Raw genomic sequence first — 17,998 nt, 5'->3', positions numbered from 1 at the left:
CCCTTTCATCCTGTATCTCACCGATTTGTTTCACCATTGGATAGTGAATGTGTGCCTCAGTGTGTAAGTATTAACAAGATTCTCATGTGTGGATAGGGTTATGCTACTCTGCTGGGATCCCAGACTTAGAGAAGACTTGAGAGGTTATCTAGTCTAGCCCCCTCCTTCTAAGAGATGATGGAGGAACTTTATATTGTTGGTGGATATGTTAAGAGAAGATAAAAAGTCATGAAGGATTCTAGAATAGATATATTCCACGTCCCCCCCCTTTGGGGAAAAAGAAAAACTTAACCACCCATTTGCCCATCTTTTACTTTAATTTATAAGCAGTTTCACCAACTCCTGATTTATTAATGGGCTGTAAGCTGTTACATTGCCACCTGGTGGCTAAATCCCCTGCATTACAGAAATAAATGCTATAAATTAAGAGACTCACTCTTTAAAACTATGATCTCAGAGGCTAGCTATTCCATTTGAAGTCTACCTACAACAGATACCATAAATAATCTTGCAGCTTTTCCCTAAAGGCCTGCAGTGAGGGGGAATTCACAACATCCATACATACTGGATTAGCTGTAATTCTTAGAAACTCTCCTCTCCTCTTCTCTTCTCTCTTCCAAGGGGGAAAAGTGACTTGCCTAGGTGTCAACAGTATCAAAGACCATATTTGAACTCAGGACCTACCATTTCTAAGTCTGGCTCTCTATCCAATGATCTTCCTTCCTTTTTTCCTCTCTACCTCCCTCCCTTCCTCCCTCCCTCCCCCCCTCCCCTCTCTCTCTCTCTTTCTTTCTTTCTTTCTTTCTTTCTTTCTTTCTTTCTTTCTTTCTTTCTTTCTTTCTTTCTTTCTTTCTTTCTTTCTTTCTTTCTTTCTTTCTTTCTTTCTTTCTTTCTTTCTTTCTTTCTTTCTTTCTTTCTTCCTTCCTTCCTTCCTTCCTTCCTTCCTTTCTTCCTTTCTTTCTTTCTTTCTTTCTTTCTTTCTTTCTTTCTTTCTTTCTTTCTTTCTTTCTTTCTTTCTTTCTTTCTTTCTTTCTTTCTTTCTTTCTTTCTTTCTTTCTTTCTTTCTTTCTTTCTTTCTTTCTTTCTTTCTTTCTTTCTTTCTTTCTTTCTTTCTTTCTTTCTCAAAAGGCTGAAACAGACAAACTCAAACTATCTTTCCATTGCTGGCTTTCAAGTGAGATGAAAGAACTATTGTAAGTCTCTGGAGAGAAAGGGCAGGTAATAGTGATAGCAGAAAGACTCTATGAAAGGTGTGGGGGGAGGGAGGGAGAGAGAGAGAGAGAGAGAGAGAGAGAGAGAGAGAGAGAGAGAGAGAGAGAGAGAGAGAGAGAGAGAGAGAGAGAGAGTTTTCTTTCTGTTTCATCTTTTTATATGCATACTCAATTTTGGTTGAGGCTTTAGTTTAACTACCTGTAAGCTTATGGGATATAGTTAGTGGATTCATGCACATGATCTGAATTGGGAAAGGAAGTGTCCTTGACCTCTGTATCACACATTTTCAGAAGCAGGCTCACCAAGCTTCTACATAGATTGTCATCAGAGAGAATATATTTCAGTGTGCTCCTTGGACTGGGGCTTTTATTGGTCAGTTTCTTTTATTGCATTACACACACACACACACACACACACACACACACACAAACACCAAGAGATCTCTCTTTATCTCCCTATCTTTGCCTCTGTCTTTGCCATCTTCCTTGTAATTGCTTCCATGTCCAATTTGCCTGGGGAACTGATGGACAGAGATGGGGAAGTTGGTTATTTGGTGATGAAGGGAGTATTTTTAAATTTCGACATGTTGAGTCTGGAAATAACCAGGTGGCAGCATTTACTATATACAAAATCAGATTTCAGGTTAAATAAATGAGTTCTAATGAAAAGAATTCTGAAGAAAGGGTCCAGAAAATTGGGCTGCAGATCATCATCTGTCACAAGGTTGCTATTTGATTTTGGAGATAGCATTTGTGCATTTTGCATCTTGCTTTTTGATTTGGAAAGTTAGGGAGGTAAATTAATTGTATCTGAGGTCTGTTCCAGCACTTCAATTTAATATTTCAAGAAGTCATGATTTTGGCAGTCTAGGTACTCCTTCCATCATCATTATAGTTTGGAACTCTTTAAGCCTAGACAGCAGATTGTCTGACTTGTTATGACCAAGTATATACATCTTACTTAAGCTTCTTTGCATCAATTTCTTCATCTGTAAAATAAGCTACAGAAGGAAATGGCAAGCCTCTCCAGTATCTTTGCCAAGAAAACTCCAGATGGGATCACGAAGAGCCAGGCATGACTGAAATGACTAAACAATATGACTAGAGGACTAGATGACCTCTGTGGTCCCCTTCATACTAAATCTCTGATTCTATGATAATATTTGAAAGCTATGAATGGGTTCAGCTGTATCTAAATTACTTTTTCAAGTTACTTTTGTGTTTAAAGCCTTTGTCTTCAAAAGGCCCTTGTTAAAATAAAAGTATTTAGAGAGATTTTTCAAGAAAGCATCATAGGATGTCTGGGCCTTTGTAATACATTCATTTACATTTCTCCATTCCTAGGCTATTTTATATTATAATCTGAGAAGTTGTTTCCTTTATTATTTATAAACCTTTACCCTTTGTCTTAGAACTGATCCTAGTATTGATTCCAACACAGAAAAGTGGTAAGGGCTAGGCAATTGGGGTTAAGTAATTTGCCCAGGGTCTCATAGCTTGGAGGTATCTGAGGTCAAATTTGAACCCAAGACCTCTCATTTCTGGGCTTGCTCTCATTGAAACAACTATTTGCTCCTTGTTCTCTTTATTTTTAATTTAATTTACATAAACTTTCAAAGAGAATGAGGAGAGAGGGGGAAAAAAAAACACTATTTTTTTTGTTTCCAGAAGTACAAATCAGGAAAAAAAGGAAAAAATACCGGCATCTTGATAGTGCCAAAAAAAGGGAGTGCTATATAGAAATACTTTTTTTTTTTAACAATATTTTATTTGGTCATTTCAAAACATTATGCATTGGAGACAAAGATCATTTTCTTTTCCTCCCACCCTCCCTCATAGCCTCTGCGTGATTCCACTGGGTTTCACATGTGTTCTTGATTTGAACCCATTTCCATATTTGCATTAGAGTGTTCATTTAGAGTCTCTCCTCAGACATGTCCCCGCCACCCCTGTAGTCAAGCAGTTGCTTTTCCTCAGTGTTTTTACTCCCACAGTTTGTCCTCTGCTTGTGGATAGTGTTTTTTCTCCTAGATCCTTGCAGATTGTTCAGGGCCTGAAGTACTTTTTACTATCAGAGTCCCAACTTGCTCCTTGGAGATCAAGGGATAGGATTATAGGATAGAATCATAAGCTGGAAGGGATCTTAGTAATTTCTTTTTATCTGCTCTAGTCTAATTTTACATTTGAGGAAATTGAGACCTCTAGAAGTTGTAGGTTGACTAAGGTCACAGAACTAATAAGGAGGAATGCTGGGATTTGAACAAAGGCATAAAAGTTTAACATCATAGATTTAGGGTTGGAAGTAACCCTAGGTCTTCTCTTGTCCAGATCCATTTTTATAGATGTGGAAACAAGCCTAGTGAGATAATGACCTCCCAACATCCTCTTGTTCTTATTACAAATTCAGTATCTGTTTGTTTTTCCTAATCTTTTGGCCAAATTCTCCCATTTCTCATAGTTTTCTCTTTGTGTTCCCATGCTCCTCTTCCTTCTCCATGTCTGTCTGGAAATGGCTTTAAATGGAAAGAGTCTGCTTTCCCCAGTGTCATTATTCTTCCAACTCTCCTAGTTTTTAAATACATTGGTTGGTTCTATGGTAATCCAGATCATGAAACTGACTTTTTATTTCTTCTACAGAAATATGGTCTGTGTTTCCAGTATCTGGGAGCCTGGGTGGAGGAACAGACATCACCATAACAGGAGATTTCTTTGATTATTCTGCCCAAGTTACTATTGCAGGTAGCTATGATATGATCATTGTGTTTCATTGTAATGCTGTTTGGGGTATTTATCATGGTATTTTTTTTCTCTTTTCAATCAATGGGAATTCAATCTCATAAAAATTTTTGAGCACTTATGTGCAAAGAAATCTTCTTGAGTTTGAGGAGATAAAAAGATAAATACAATTCCTCCCTGCCCTCACAAAGATTGTAGTTCAGTAAAGGAGATAATAGGGACAGGGACTGGACCTGACATTCACTGATATAGGAACTTCTCAATGAGGAAACTGCCCCTCTATCAGTTAGGGTCAGAATTTTAGTGGAAACTTATAGTTTTAAAGAGTTGGCTAGAGAAATGGTGTCAAACTCAAATTGAGATGGAGGCTACTCTAACCTGTACATAAAGATCTTCACACGCTTCACATGGACTTAGAAAACCACATGTTAAAATTATCTACTTTTATTATATTAAAAATTTTATTTGGTTAAATATTTCCCATGGGGTATGGCACCAGGCTTGGAGAACCTGAGTTCAAATCTGGCCGTAGACATTTACCAGTGGTGTGATCTTGGAAAAGTTACTTAACCCTGTTTGCCTCAACTCCTCATCTGTCAAATGACCTGGAGAAAGAAATGGCAAATCACTCTAGTATGTTTGCCAAGAGAACACCAAATGGGGTCATGAAGAGTTGGGCATGACTAAAAAGATGAAAAACAAAATTTTTTAAAATTCCACTTACTTTTTAATCTGGTTAGGGCAATACTCAAGAGTGTTATTGGTCATGTGTTTGACCCCTTTGGCCAGAAATAATGTGACTTTTCCCAAGATTGCTAGACAGTCAGTGTAGATCATAGGTGGGATTTGAACCCCGTTAGTCATGGCCTTGAGGCCAACTCCCTATCAACAATGCTACACTGTTTTTCCAGAAGAGGAGATGGTATATATAAAACAAATGGTAAACTGTCAAAATTCAGTGCTTGTATACATTCAACAAGCTATATGAATACAGAACAAGTAGGAAAGATGATGTCAAGCTGAGGGGTTTGGGAAAGGATCATAGAATCTTAGATTTAAAATTGCAAGTGAATTTAGAATTCATCTAACCCAACCTCCTCATTTCACAGAGATATAAAATAAAGCCTAAAGAATTTAGATGACTGAATGATAATCTTACAGGTAGTAACTCCAAATCTAGTTCTCTTTTCCCTGAACCATCCAACTTATAAAAGAGAAACTCATTTAGTAGGACTTTTAAAACTGGATAAAAATTGAACAAGTAGAGATGATCAAAGAAGGCATCCTAGAGGGAAAAAAAAAACATGTGAGCAAAGAAATAGAGGCAAGGTAATATAGGAAGTATTTCTAGAGCAGTTATTACTTTGTGGCTCTTCCTTTTTTAAAAAATCCCTTTCAATGGTGGAATCTTCTACTCCCCTTGTACCAATGTTTCAACAACTCAACATAATATAGTAGGAAAAACACTTGCTAAGGAGTCAATAAGTATGAATTCTAACTTGGTTCTGCCTTGAAAATGGGGGAATTAGAATACATGATAACTGGGATAATCATGATTAGATTTTTGTTCATGTTAACATTCACCCAGTACTTACTCTGTGCCAGATGCTCTGCATATATTATCTTATTTGATCTGCCCAACAACCCTGAGAGTTAGGCACTATTATTATTTTCATTTTACAGATGAGGTAACTGAGGCCAATAAAGGTTAAGTGATTTGCCCAGGGTCACAGGATTAACTCATCTTCATGATTCCATACCTGGAGCTCCTACTAGCCTCTTAAAGTCATAGGAGATTAAAGGATCATATAGCTAGAGTTGGAAGTGACCTTGGAGGTCATTTTATTTCCCCTACCTTATTTTACAGATGAGGAAACTATGTCCAGGGAGGTTAGGTAACTCAATTAAGGTCCACCAGATAGTAAAAAGCAAAGCTGAGATTTGAACCCAGGCCCATTGACTCCAGAGACAAAGCTCAAGATGGTCCCTTCCAGCTATCATCTTTCTATTTCAGATTTTTTTTTACTTATTCCATTCTCCTCTCATATTGTTATTAGGCATCCCATGCAGAATCAAATACATTTCTCCAAGGAAGATTGAGTGTACCACAAGACCCCTGAAGCAGGATACAAAGCTCACATCACCTCATCCAGGTAAAGAGGTACTATAGTTGCTACCTTTTGCTCTCTTTCAAGGGAGGGGCAGGATAAGGTGAGCATTTGAAATCTTTTGAGTTAATCTCTCACCCATGAATTCAACAAATAATTAAATCTGGTATTAGAGCTGAGGGGCACTGAGCCTTCGCCAAGAATGTCATAGCAATCCAAGCGTTTATTAAAGAAAGCATGGTGGGAAAATAGAAGGATCTGTGAACCGACACCCCCCTCCCCAGCCACTGCCCTGTAGGGGTCTCAGTAATGGCAAGGCCCTGCTAAAGGACATGATCTAATTTGCGTCTTAGAGCCCTCCTTTTATAGGGAATCTAGAGAGGCCTTGACAGCTTGGACCTTATCAGAATCTTATAGACACACTCATCAGGATGGCCAGCAGAGGCAGGAGCCTGGACCGGGCATCTTAGCATATCTAGTCTGGATATCTGATTGGATATTATCTAGAATGAGTTTAAATGGTTTCATCATGACTGCCAGGAGTTCTTCTGGAATGGAAACCATAGTTGACAGTCACACTCTACATTATTACAATTTAAACCTCCACAGTTATGTCTTTTTTTTTTTGTGGAGAAGAAGAAACCAAAGTCTAGGAAGGATAATGGATTATATATATATATATATATATATATATATATATGTCTATACACACACACACACATATATATATATATATATATATATATAAATATATTTCATGTCATCTTAAATGTCCAAAGTGAACACTGATAACTAGCAATGCTTATGAAGCTGGGAATTCCAAGTTGAACAGCTAATTTGGATTTGCTCCATGGCCACAGACGGAATCCCTAATCTCATCCAGCCATCTCATTAATTCCTACTACTGGTGACTTGAGAGAGAGAGAGACAATCCATCACAGCCATTGGGGACAGAACTCCAAGTGCATGGCCTGCCTACTGATAGTGGCTAAACAGTATCAAATTTATCTACAAAGAATGCTATGATGACCTCATCTATGTCAATGACAATAATAATAGATCAGATCTGGATAGTGCTTTAAGAGTTGCAAAGTGTTTTGTCCATATTACCTCATTGGACTAATAATAGCTAGCACTTTTATAGGGCTTTTGCTAAGTACTTTACAATTATTATTTGATCCTTACCATCCCCCTGGGAGGATGGTATTATTATTCCCATTTAATAGTTGAAGAAACTGAGGTAAACAGACATTGACTTACCTAGGGTTATACAGCTGGTTTGAAACTGGATTTGACTCTCAGGAAAATCCTACCAGAGAGGTACTACTATAATCCCCATTTTTCAGATGAGAAAACTGAACCTCTAAGAGTTTAAATAATTTTTTTTTATCAGAAGTCATGTAGCTCATGATCAAGGGTTTAGATTTAGATGGGATATCAGAGGCTTTCTAGCCTATCCCATTTTTTTTTTTGAGACGAGGAAACCAAGGTCTAGGAAGGATAATGGACTTCTTATATGTGTGTGTGTGTGTGTGTGTGTGTGTGTGTGAATATAAATATATTTTGTCATATATATATATATATTTAGCATCAAAGGTGGTATTTGAATTGATCCCCTGACTCAAGCCAATGTCTTCCACCACACTGCCTCTTTATGGGTGTTTGAGGAAGTATTCACCATTCTAAGTCCAGCCTCCTGTATAATATCCCGAAGGTTATAGGCAAAGCCCCTTTGAACTTAAAGGATGGACCACAAAGAAGGTCATTTGAGTGTCTTTTCTTCTCCCTTATGGGCTATTGTTCTCTCCCCCAAAGTGGTTTTTCATCAGTTTATTGTAAATGAAGCAGGTAAAAACCGGAGAGGAAAGCACAGCCTGTTCCCTTTCGGAGATCTCATGGTTTTAAAAATCTACCCTTTCAGGGCTTGGAGTTAAAAAGGACAAAACTTTTCAAGATGTGTCAAACACTGCTGGAGACCACACTGTTTCCCTTTCGGAACAACCGGCTCAGGTGTGATTAGAAACGGAGGGCAGGTGGCATGTCACCTGCCCCTGGATCCAGGGGCGATACCCTGGGATTCCTCATCAGGGAACTAACCACAGAGGTGCTGACTTTTATAGTTAGACAACTGGCAGGAGCGTCATCTCCAGAGTGCCGAGCACTTAATGAGAATTGGCACAGCGGGGGAAGACACCTTTCTAAGGAAAGGCCACTCACGTGTGGAAATGACTGTAAAGCTCCTGCTTAGGGATTCCCTGGGGCCCAGTTCCTCCTTCTTGACTCTGATAACGCTCCCATCTAAGGACAAGAAAGCATTGAAACGAGTGATTGAAAGCAACAAGTCTTGCCTGCATAAGGAAAGAGTACCGAGTCTCTCTTAAGGGAGTAATCCCTAGGCTGGCGGCTCGGGTAACAGTGGTGCGATTTGCTGAATGCAGCTGTTTGGGAGAACAAATTAACAATGTGCCTTGCCTCAGCAGGGGTCTGTGTAGCTCCTTTGTGGGAGGGCAAAATGCTTCTCTTAAAGCAGAGGATCTCCCTCCCCCCCTTTCTTTAAATGGCTCTTTGGCAGTCTGGTGAAGGACTCTTTTCTGAATACTATTTAAAATCCAATCTAATAAATATTTATTAAGTGCCTAACATGCCAGGCCCTGTGCTAAGCTCTTTTTAAAAGGCAAAAAATAAAATGAAATGCATTGGATCAAAAAGGAAAACAATTACATACATGATATGATATGAAGATTTATTATATGGTATGTAAATATCATTTCTATATAATACATCAAAGAAATATATATATATATATATACATATATATATATATGATAGATAGATAAGCAATCCACCACTTATATAAGGATTTTGTATTTCTTTTCCTAACTCCCAGCAGGTGGGGGGAAGATGAGAGGGAGAAAAACAATAAATGTTTGATAATTGAAAAAGTAAAGTTTTATTTAAAAATTCCAGATCTCAAATCAAGAACCACTGATTTGAAGTAACCTTCATAGCAGTACCTCCCTCCCTGTCTGCTTTGGATGGTAAAGATAGAGCATTATCAGGTTTTGTTCATTTTTAAAAGCTATTTGCTTAGTTGATAATGCTTATCTGAGCATTCCCTTACCTCCCCCATGACCCTGACACATATACATACATACATATGCACACGCATGTATACATGCATGCATGAGCGATAAACTCCAATGACTATTTCTTCCAGGATCAAATATTAAATTCTCTGTCTGGTGTTCAAAGCTCTTTGTAACCTCTGTCTGTTCCTGCCACTGTCCTCATATCTTTCCAGGTTTCTTCTACCTTAACTTAACCCCACATACGATGGGATTCAGTGTCATTGCCTTCTTGTGGTTCCTCAAACAAGACACTTTATTTCTTGACTGGTCTTGGAGTATCTAAAAACTAAGCACAAGTAACAAAAGCAGGCATGATGCCACATTGCTTGGATGTACAATCTTACAAAGTTCTTGTATCAACTGTGTTCAGGGGGATTGTCAGAACTGCCAGAAGAAGAGAGGTTACTTCAAGGAATCCTTAGATGGAAGAGACTCTCAGAACTCAGAGCAACTTTCATGTATATCTGGTCCAACCCACACCCAATCATTAATCCCTTCTATAACACACATAAAAAATAATCATTGAGCTTTTGCTCATAAACATCTACTTGGGGAAATATATTGTCTAATGAGAAAGAAAATGTCACTTTGGGGCAGCACCAGTTATGAGGAAGTTTTCCCCTACAAATTCAACCAACTTACCCATTTTCTACCAGTTCAAGCAACCAACCATTTCTCTCATTGGGCTTTGTCTATAACCATTGGGGTTTCACAGGATGCTGGACTTAGAATGGTGAATACTTCCTCAGACACCCAAAGATACAGTGTGGTATAGGACATTGGCTTGAGAGTCAGAGGATCAGTTTAAATCTCACCTTTAATGCTTACTATGTATATGACTTTGGATAAGTCCTTTATTCTTTCTAGGTCTTGGTTTCTTCATCTGCAAAAGAAATGGGACATGCTAGAAAGTTTCTGATATCTCATCTAAATCTAGTAGAAACCTATTATTCCTAGTTAGACCCTTTGGGGCAAAGAAGAACAAGTCTAACCTCACTACCCTGTGACAGTCCTTTGGCTTCTTGAACTCAATTTAAGTCAACAAGCATTTATTAAGCACCTTCTATGTTTTAGGCACTATCCCAAGTGCTAGAAATACAGAGAATTGCCCTCAAGGATTTCATAACTGAAAGGTGGAGATAACTCACCTATTGTGTCACCCCCTAAATATGGTTTTCTTCAGCTTTACATCCCCACTGATAACTTTAATGTTCTAAATTAGTTTCTTTCTAAATTCTACCCATAGTTTCACATTTTAGCCTCCTGTGGAAATAGAGAAAGTTTAATCCTTCTTTCATAGCATGGTACAGTGGCAAGAGAGTTGAATTTGGAATTAGAGGACCTGGGCTCAAATCCCAGTTCTTCTACTCTCACTCACTGCCATCATAGGCAAGTAACTTGATATCTTGGCCTCATGTGAGAGGGTTGGGCTGGATTGGCAGGAAGACCCCTTCCAACATGAAATATTTACATAAATCTGTGCTCCTGTGACAATCCTTCAAATACATGAAAACATCATTTCTAGTTGGGCTATCTGGGGCAAAGTTATCATGTTCCTCCCCAATCTTTTCTCCTAATGGATTAGCCTCTTCACTTCCTTCATTCAGTCATTCCTCAAATGCCATTATCTCAAGGTGCTCACCATCATGATTGCCCTTCTCTGAATGTTCACTAGTTTATTAAGTCTTGCCTAAAATGTGGTGCCAACAAATGAATATGATACTCCAGATACGTTCTTACCAGGTTAGACGACAGACTCCCAGAGTCTTTGCCTCTCAATACAACCCTAGATTGTGTTGGCATTTATAGCTGTTATATTACACTGTTGAGTCACATTGAGCTCATAGTCCAGTAAAACTCAGAGATATATTTAAAGGTGACCTGCTCTCTTACACTTGTGAAGTTGGCTTCTTGCCCGTAAACCAGGATACTGTCTAACTATAGGAAGCCTCTCAATCAAAAATAGCTAACCATTTGCTTCCCAACTAGAATTTCTCATCCAGTATATGATTATATTTGATAGCCTCTCTTCCAAATGTCCATTCTTATTTTAACTTCATGTTATTGAACATGTGTTTCTTTCCATGCATTTTATCTCCATTCCTTTATTCTCTGTCTTTTTTTTTACCAACTCAGAAGTGCCCCTTCTCATTTTCTATTTCTCTCAGGATAAAACTTTATAAATAGCATTCTCCAATTATTTCCTGTATTCTATATGCTAGGTTCTATACTAGTTAGTCCATTTGGCCTAGAAAATCTTTTCATGAGTCATAGAACCGTTCTCATCAATGACATCCTGAGCCTCGGCTGTTTTATCTCAGTTGTGTCTACATTTCCCTCACATTGTGATGTTGAGGGAAATTGTTATTAGTGATAAATTACAAATGAATGAATGAGCAAACACTTATTATTGAGCATCTACAATGTGCCAGGCATTGTGGTGAATATTTGGGAATACAAACTCAAAAGTGAAATAGTTCTGCCCAAAAGGAACTTATGGGAGAAATGTAATGTAGGATCATAGAATCATAAATTTAAAATTGAAAGGGAATTTAGAGGTCACCTAATCCAACTCTATCCTCTTATTGTCAAGGAAACTGAGGCCCAGTGAGATTAAGTGACTTGCCTAATGTCACACAGATTTGTTAACTAGCAGAGCCAAGAATCTAACTGGTTTTCTAACTTTTCTAACTCCCAAACCAATGCTTTTTCAGATGGAAAGTTACAGGGACTGTGAGTAGCCATAAGACTATCAGTTATCATTCCTTTTTAGTGACAATAGTTGTTCTTCAGTTGTTTCAGTAGTGTCCAACTTTTTGTGATATCATTTGGGGGTTTCTTGGCAAAGATACTAAACTGGTTTGCCATTTCTTTCTCCAGCTCTTTTTTCAGATGAATAAACTGAGGTAAACTGTGTTAAGGGACTTGCTCGGTATTACACAGCTAGTAAATGTTTGAGATAAGATTTGAATTCAGGAAGATGCATCTTCCTGTTCAGGCTAGGAACTCTATCCCCTGAGTCACCTAGATGCTCCTGGCAATAGTTGCATTGAGGAGTAGAAGGGGAATGGATTGGTTAGTATAATATCTATGGAAGCAGGACAAATAACAAGATACCCAGGTTGAGTTGGGGTGTTTGGCTTCCATGGCTTTCTCTTACATGGCTAGATGGTATGTGAAGCATGGTCTGGAGCCAGCTAGTTATAGTAGATTAGATGAATTTTCATTCATCAAAATGTAAGGGTTAAATTTAAATTAAAAGGTTGGATAATAATTTTATGCAGTTATGTGGTCTCCAATATTTATTATATCTTGAGTCAGGAATTTATTTACAAATATTTATAAAATGGAGAGGAAACAATAAAGTAGAGAAATGTGAAAAGGTTAGAGAGGTTATCTATGTTAATCAAGGCAGAGAATAATTAGCTCTCAACCAGGAAGGCTGGTAATGAATAATCACTCAGCCTCCTCCAAGATGGAAGCTAGTCTCTCCAGAAACTAGGAAAGGAGTCAGCCTCTTGCTCCCCCCACAAAATAGTCCAAGAGTCAGAGTCCAAGTTGAAGTCGAGCTCCAAGCCCCCAGTCCAAGCCAGTCTCCAGCAAAGCTCCTTAGAAGACTATTTTATTCTCAAAGACAAGCTACTCTGAGGGAATTCAAGGCTTGCTTTTATGGTGCTGAAGGTGTCAACTTTTATCAAAGGCCTCTGAAGGTGACAACTCTGATCATGATATTCACAAGTTTGGAATCCATACCTCTCATCCTCTGAAGGTGTAAACTCTTATTAAAGCATTCACAAGTTTCTGAAGTTGTCACCATTTTAGTAAGTGACTTGTGAACTCCTCCATCTAGTTCAAGCTTTTTGTTGGTTCAATCAAAAGGTAGACAAAGGAGAGTTAATTCTGTTTTTAGTCTAGTGAGTTACTAAGTAGGGCTACTTAAGTTAGTATTAACTAAAGATAGACAATAGAATAAAGAATTCTCTTTTACATAATACACATGATAGTCTAGCCCAAAGGCAGAGTGCAAAAAGGAATGGATTAATTTCCTAGGTTGGGTGGGTGATGTAGAGTTTGGTTTCTGGAGCCAGATGTTTCTATTCTTGGTGATGAAAAAGGTTTATTGTAATCAGGCATATGGCAAGATGGTGGGCCTGGGTAGGTTGTGATTTCATTTTTGGATAGCTGTATGAGAGTAAGAGAAAAAAAGTCTCAAAAAGAGATGTAAGATAGTATAATGGAATGGAAAAGTACTGGGAATAAAACCAGAAAAGTGAGCTAATTTCTTCTTTGAAAGAGCTCAAGTTCCAATTTGGGGAGACATCATATATATATATATATATATATATATATATATATATATATATAAGTTTGGCTGCATGGAAGATGGAAAAGTCCAGGGTTCTTTAAATCAGTAGGGCAGATGGCAAGACCAAGGGGTCCTTAGGATCTCTGCCAGATCTCAGTGGTCAGGTAGAAAGATGGAGCTACTGGGGAAAGCTTCTGTTATTATGGTGGGCCCTCTGGCATCTTATGGCCGTCTCTGATTGGTCAGGGTTCAGACTTTTTAACAATAACCCTTTTCATTCTATTTAACTGTTAGCTTTGTGGTAGGTTCTACAGCTTCTCAGTTAAGAGACTAAAAGCTTCTGATTCATTTAGTGGCCTTTATCTTACAGGGAATCGAGGACTTCTCTTTGAAGTTGGAGATGCTCAGGAAGACCTAGACCTCACCAACACTACCCCTGGTTACAGATGGCAGATTGTCCCCAATGCCAGCTCTCCATTTGGATTCTGGTCAGAGGAAGGGCAACATTTCAGGTACGTGATAGATTTTGGGAAAAGGTAGGAGAGCCATGATGTTACAAGCAAGAAGAATCTCATTGAGAAAACAGAATATGCCCTTTTGAGATGAGGGTTAAGTGCGGGTAACATTGAGATTTTAAAAACATTTTATTTTTGAAGGTATTTGCTTAATTCATTGCAATAACATCTGTACCACTTGACTGTGGGATATGTGAATGAGTCATTGAGTCAAGGATTTGCTGGAGCCAGCTCTTAATGGAAGAGATCATTGTTAAATTTTCTTTTTCTTTTTCCCAAATCCTTGCCTTCAATCTTAGAATTGATACTAAGTATTAGTTCCAAGGCAGAAGAGTAGTAAGGACTGGGCAATGCAGGGTTAAGTGACTTGCCCAGAGTCACACAGCTGGGAAGTGTCTGAGACTAGATTTGAAACCAGCACCTCCTGCCTCTAGGTCTGGTACTCATACCATTGAGTCATCTAGATGCTCCTCAGGACCTTTTTGATGTCAAAATTTCATGGACTAACACAAGATTGTAGTTAAATTAACAGTCTCTGTCCTTTTGAGATAGCATGATATTGTGGATAGGGCACTGGAATTAGACTCAGGAGAACCTAGGCTCAGATCTTATCTTGAACATTAATTGTGTGACTGGGCAGATCTCTTAACCTAGGCTCTATGAACTTATTTAGTTAATTTTTAAAAATACAATTAAACTATATCTTGATATATTTGGTTTCCTTTATAATTCTTCGTATTTTATTTTATGCATTTAAAAAACTTTATTTTATGCATATAGAAAAGGCTCTTGGGGCTTCATGAGGCTAAGGGTTCACCAGACTGCCATGTCCAAATCTGGGCTTTTCCTCTTTACTGTGATACAGTAGTTATGTTCATTCCTACACCTGTTATCCCCAAATGTTTTAATTCAGTGTGGCATGTGAAATCGGAGTGGTGGGTGGGTAGTAGTGGGGAACACAATGAGACTATTCAGCTAACAACAACCTTCAGATTCAGTGTTTAAATAAGTGAATACTATGAGGAAAGAATGTGATATAGAGGAAAGTGCTCTGATTCTAGGGTTGGAGAACCTGGATTCAAATAACCACTTATGACACTAAACTTATCACCTATGTGACTCTGGGCACATTTCTTAACCTCCTTTGGTCTTGGTTTCCTTATCTGTAAAATGTGGGGGTTGGCCCAGATGGTTTCTGAGGTCAATTTTAGCAATTTAAGTTCATGGCACTGTGATAGGGTCTGGGGAGACAAATACAGAAACAAAACAACAAAATAATTCCTGCCTTCAGGGATGTTACATTCTTTTTGGGGGAGAGCTTTGACATGGACAGAGAGATGTAAATGTAATTTGAGGAGTGAGAGAATCCTAGTTATTGAGTAGGTCAAGAAATCACTCAATCAACAAACTTTTATTAAGCACCAGGTTGCACAGTGTTAATATCTGGGAATTTAAAGAAAGTCAATACCCAGTGCCTGGTCTTTAGAAGCTCATAGTGAGATATTTCTTTTTCCTCAAGGAACTTACATTCAAATTGAAGAAACTATAACTAAATCTAGAGTCATTCAGTCATTTTTCAGCAGTGTCTGATTGTTTGTGACCTCATTTGAGGTTTTTAGGGCAAAGATATTGGAGTGGTGTTTGCCATTTTCTTCTTCAGCTTATTTTACAGATGGGGAAACTGAGGCAGAGTTTAAGTGACTTCCCCAATCTACTGGGTCACCTAGCTGCCCCTCTACATCTCTCTATCTCTACACACACACACACACACACACACACACACACAGATAAATAATCAATGCATGAAAGTAACCTAAGAAGGAATGTTGGGAGAAGTGAGAAATGTCTCCTGGAAGAGATGTCTCTTGACCAGAATTTTGAATGATTTTAGGAATTCTAAGTATAATTGTTTGGGAGGGAGGAAGAGCATTCTAAGCATGGAGAACAGGCAGAACTAAAGCAGAGATGGGAAATGGAGATGTAGTCTCAAGTGTGAGGAATGGCAAATTAATCAGTATGGTTGGATCAGAGAGTGAATTGGAGGGCAGTCATGTGGGAATACTGAAAAGGTAGGGAGGAGTGAGCCTGTGTAGTGGCCTGAAATCTTAACCAATCAATGACATGAGACAATTTCCCTGAGAATAACATTGTTAATCAATGGGATGAGGCATGCAGTTTGTTAATAAAGGATGAATCCTTCACCTGCCACTTATGTGAAAATAATGTGCAGTGAGCCATGGCCCTCTCCTTTATAGGGAGGTGTCCTCTTTCTGACTGGTCTGACAGTTCATCCTTTGTATTTTCCCAGGTAGTCCCAATTGGTGGAGATTTTGAAAGGGGAGGTGAATATGAATCATTCTCCAATTGATAAATAGTCAAAAAATATCAATAGAGATTTTCGAAGAAATATACAAAAATACTCTAAATCATTATTGATTAGAAAAATACAAATCAAAACAACTCTGAGATATCATCTCACTCCTATCAAATGTGCTAAAATGATAAAAGGGCAAATGACAAATGTTGTAGAAAAACAGGGACACCAATAAGGGGTTGATGAAACTGTGAATTGATTCAACTATTTTGGAGAAAAATCTGGAATTATGTCCAAGGGTTATAAAACTGTGTATACCTTTTGACTCAGCAATGTCACAGATTTATTTCCTAAGATGATCAGGGGGAAAGGAAAAGAACCAACATATCTTAAAATATTTATAGAAACTTTCTTTGTGGTGGCAAAGAATTGGGAAATTGAAGGGATGGCCATCAATTGGGGTTTGGCTAAACAAATTGTGTCATATGATTGTGATGCATCTGCACCATAAGAAATGATGAGCAGATTAATTTAAAAGGACATGGAAAGACTTATATGAAGTTAATAGAATGAACCATGCAGAAGCAAGAGAACATTATATACAGCAACAGCAATATTGTTTGAAGAATGACATATATGTCCACCACCAGAGAAAGAACTGATAAGCAGAAGTAAGCAACACATATTTATATATATCTATATCTTTTTGTCAGATAATACCTTTTTTTATATAGGGTGGGAGGAGAGAGGTAGGGAGAGATGGAGTTATCTGGTGTTTTAATGTTACATATAAACGAGTAAATTAAAAAAAAAAAAGAAAGAGGAGGTGGACTTAGAAACCTCATCATTTCATCACAGGGGAGGTGAATCTTTACCCAGTAAAGGAAATGGTGACTCACCCTGCTTTCAAGTGCCTTAAAAAAGACAAAAGGTCCTGGAGATGATTAGAAATGGACTGTTTCAATCTGGAAGGCCCACGGCCTTGGGGGAAATGATTTCATGTAGAAATATTACTAATAAATAATATAATTCAACATTTGTTTCCCTGACCTTTAAAAAATGTTCTGGCAATGTTTCTTGAGAAGGTAGAACTGCAGTTGAACTTTTAAGAAAGGTAAAAATCCTGAGGTGGCAGCTAGGTGGAACAGTGGATAGAGCACTGGGCTTAGTATCAAAAAGATACCTTTTTGAGTTCAAATTCAGAATAATACTCTTACTAGCTGTGTGACCCTGGGCAAGTAAATCACTTAACTCTACTTCACTCTCTTATGTAAAATGAACTGGAGAAGGAAATGTAAAACCACTCTAATATATTTGCCCAGAACTCCCAGCCCCCAAAATGGGGTCATGAAGACTGGAAGACTGAAAAACAATTGAACAAGCAACACAAAATTCTGAGAGGTAGAGATATGGAGGGAATGTATTTCACACATGGGAGGGGAGGGGAGGAGGGTGGATTAGGGGTTGGGTTGTTGCACAGCTTGTGTGAGTTTATTTGCTTTTATCACAGGAACATAGATTTGAAACAGAAAGATCCTTATTTATAGGTCATCAGTTCAAAACCCCAATATCTCTGTCTCTGTCCCTCTTTCTCCCTCTATTCCTCTCTTTGTCTTCATCCACATATCTCCAATATAAGGAAAGAGAAGGTCAGGAATGGACTCTTAAGTCCCAGAGAGA

General features: G+C 38.2%; 1 protein-coding gene across 2 annotated transcripts in view; it reads left to right on the top strand.

Annotated features, from left to right (window-relative positions):
* Window positions 1–17,998, top strand: part of PKHD1 (PKHD1 ciliary IPT domain containing fibrocystin/polyductin) — a 770,507-nt gene that overhangs the window by 51,659 nt on the left and 700,850 nt on the right. For both annotated transcript variants that reach the window (XM_007484081.2, XM_016431130.2), the window contains exons 12-14: window positions 3,849–3,950; window positions 6,005–6,100; window positions 13,860–14,001. In XM_007484081.2, the coding sequence (XP_007484143.2) occupies window positions 3,849–3,950; window positions 6,005–6,100; window positions 13,860–14,001 (340 nt within the window). The remainder of the gene's footprint in view (window positions 1–3,848; window positions 3,951–6,004; window positions 6,101–13,859; window positions 14,002–17,998) is intronic.

This window comes from Monodelphis domestica, chromosome 2, assembly GCF_027887165.1.
Source record: "Monodelphis domestica isolate mMonDom1 chromosome 2, mMonDom1.pri, whole genome shotgun sequence".
Classification (NCBI taxonomy): Eukaryota; Metazoa; Chordata; class Mammalia; order Didelphimorphia; family Didelphidae; genus Monodelphis; species Monodelphis domestica.
This window is presented reverse-complemented; position numbering and strand designations above follow the sequence as displayed.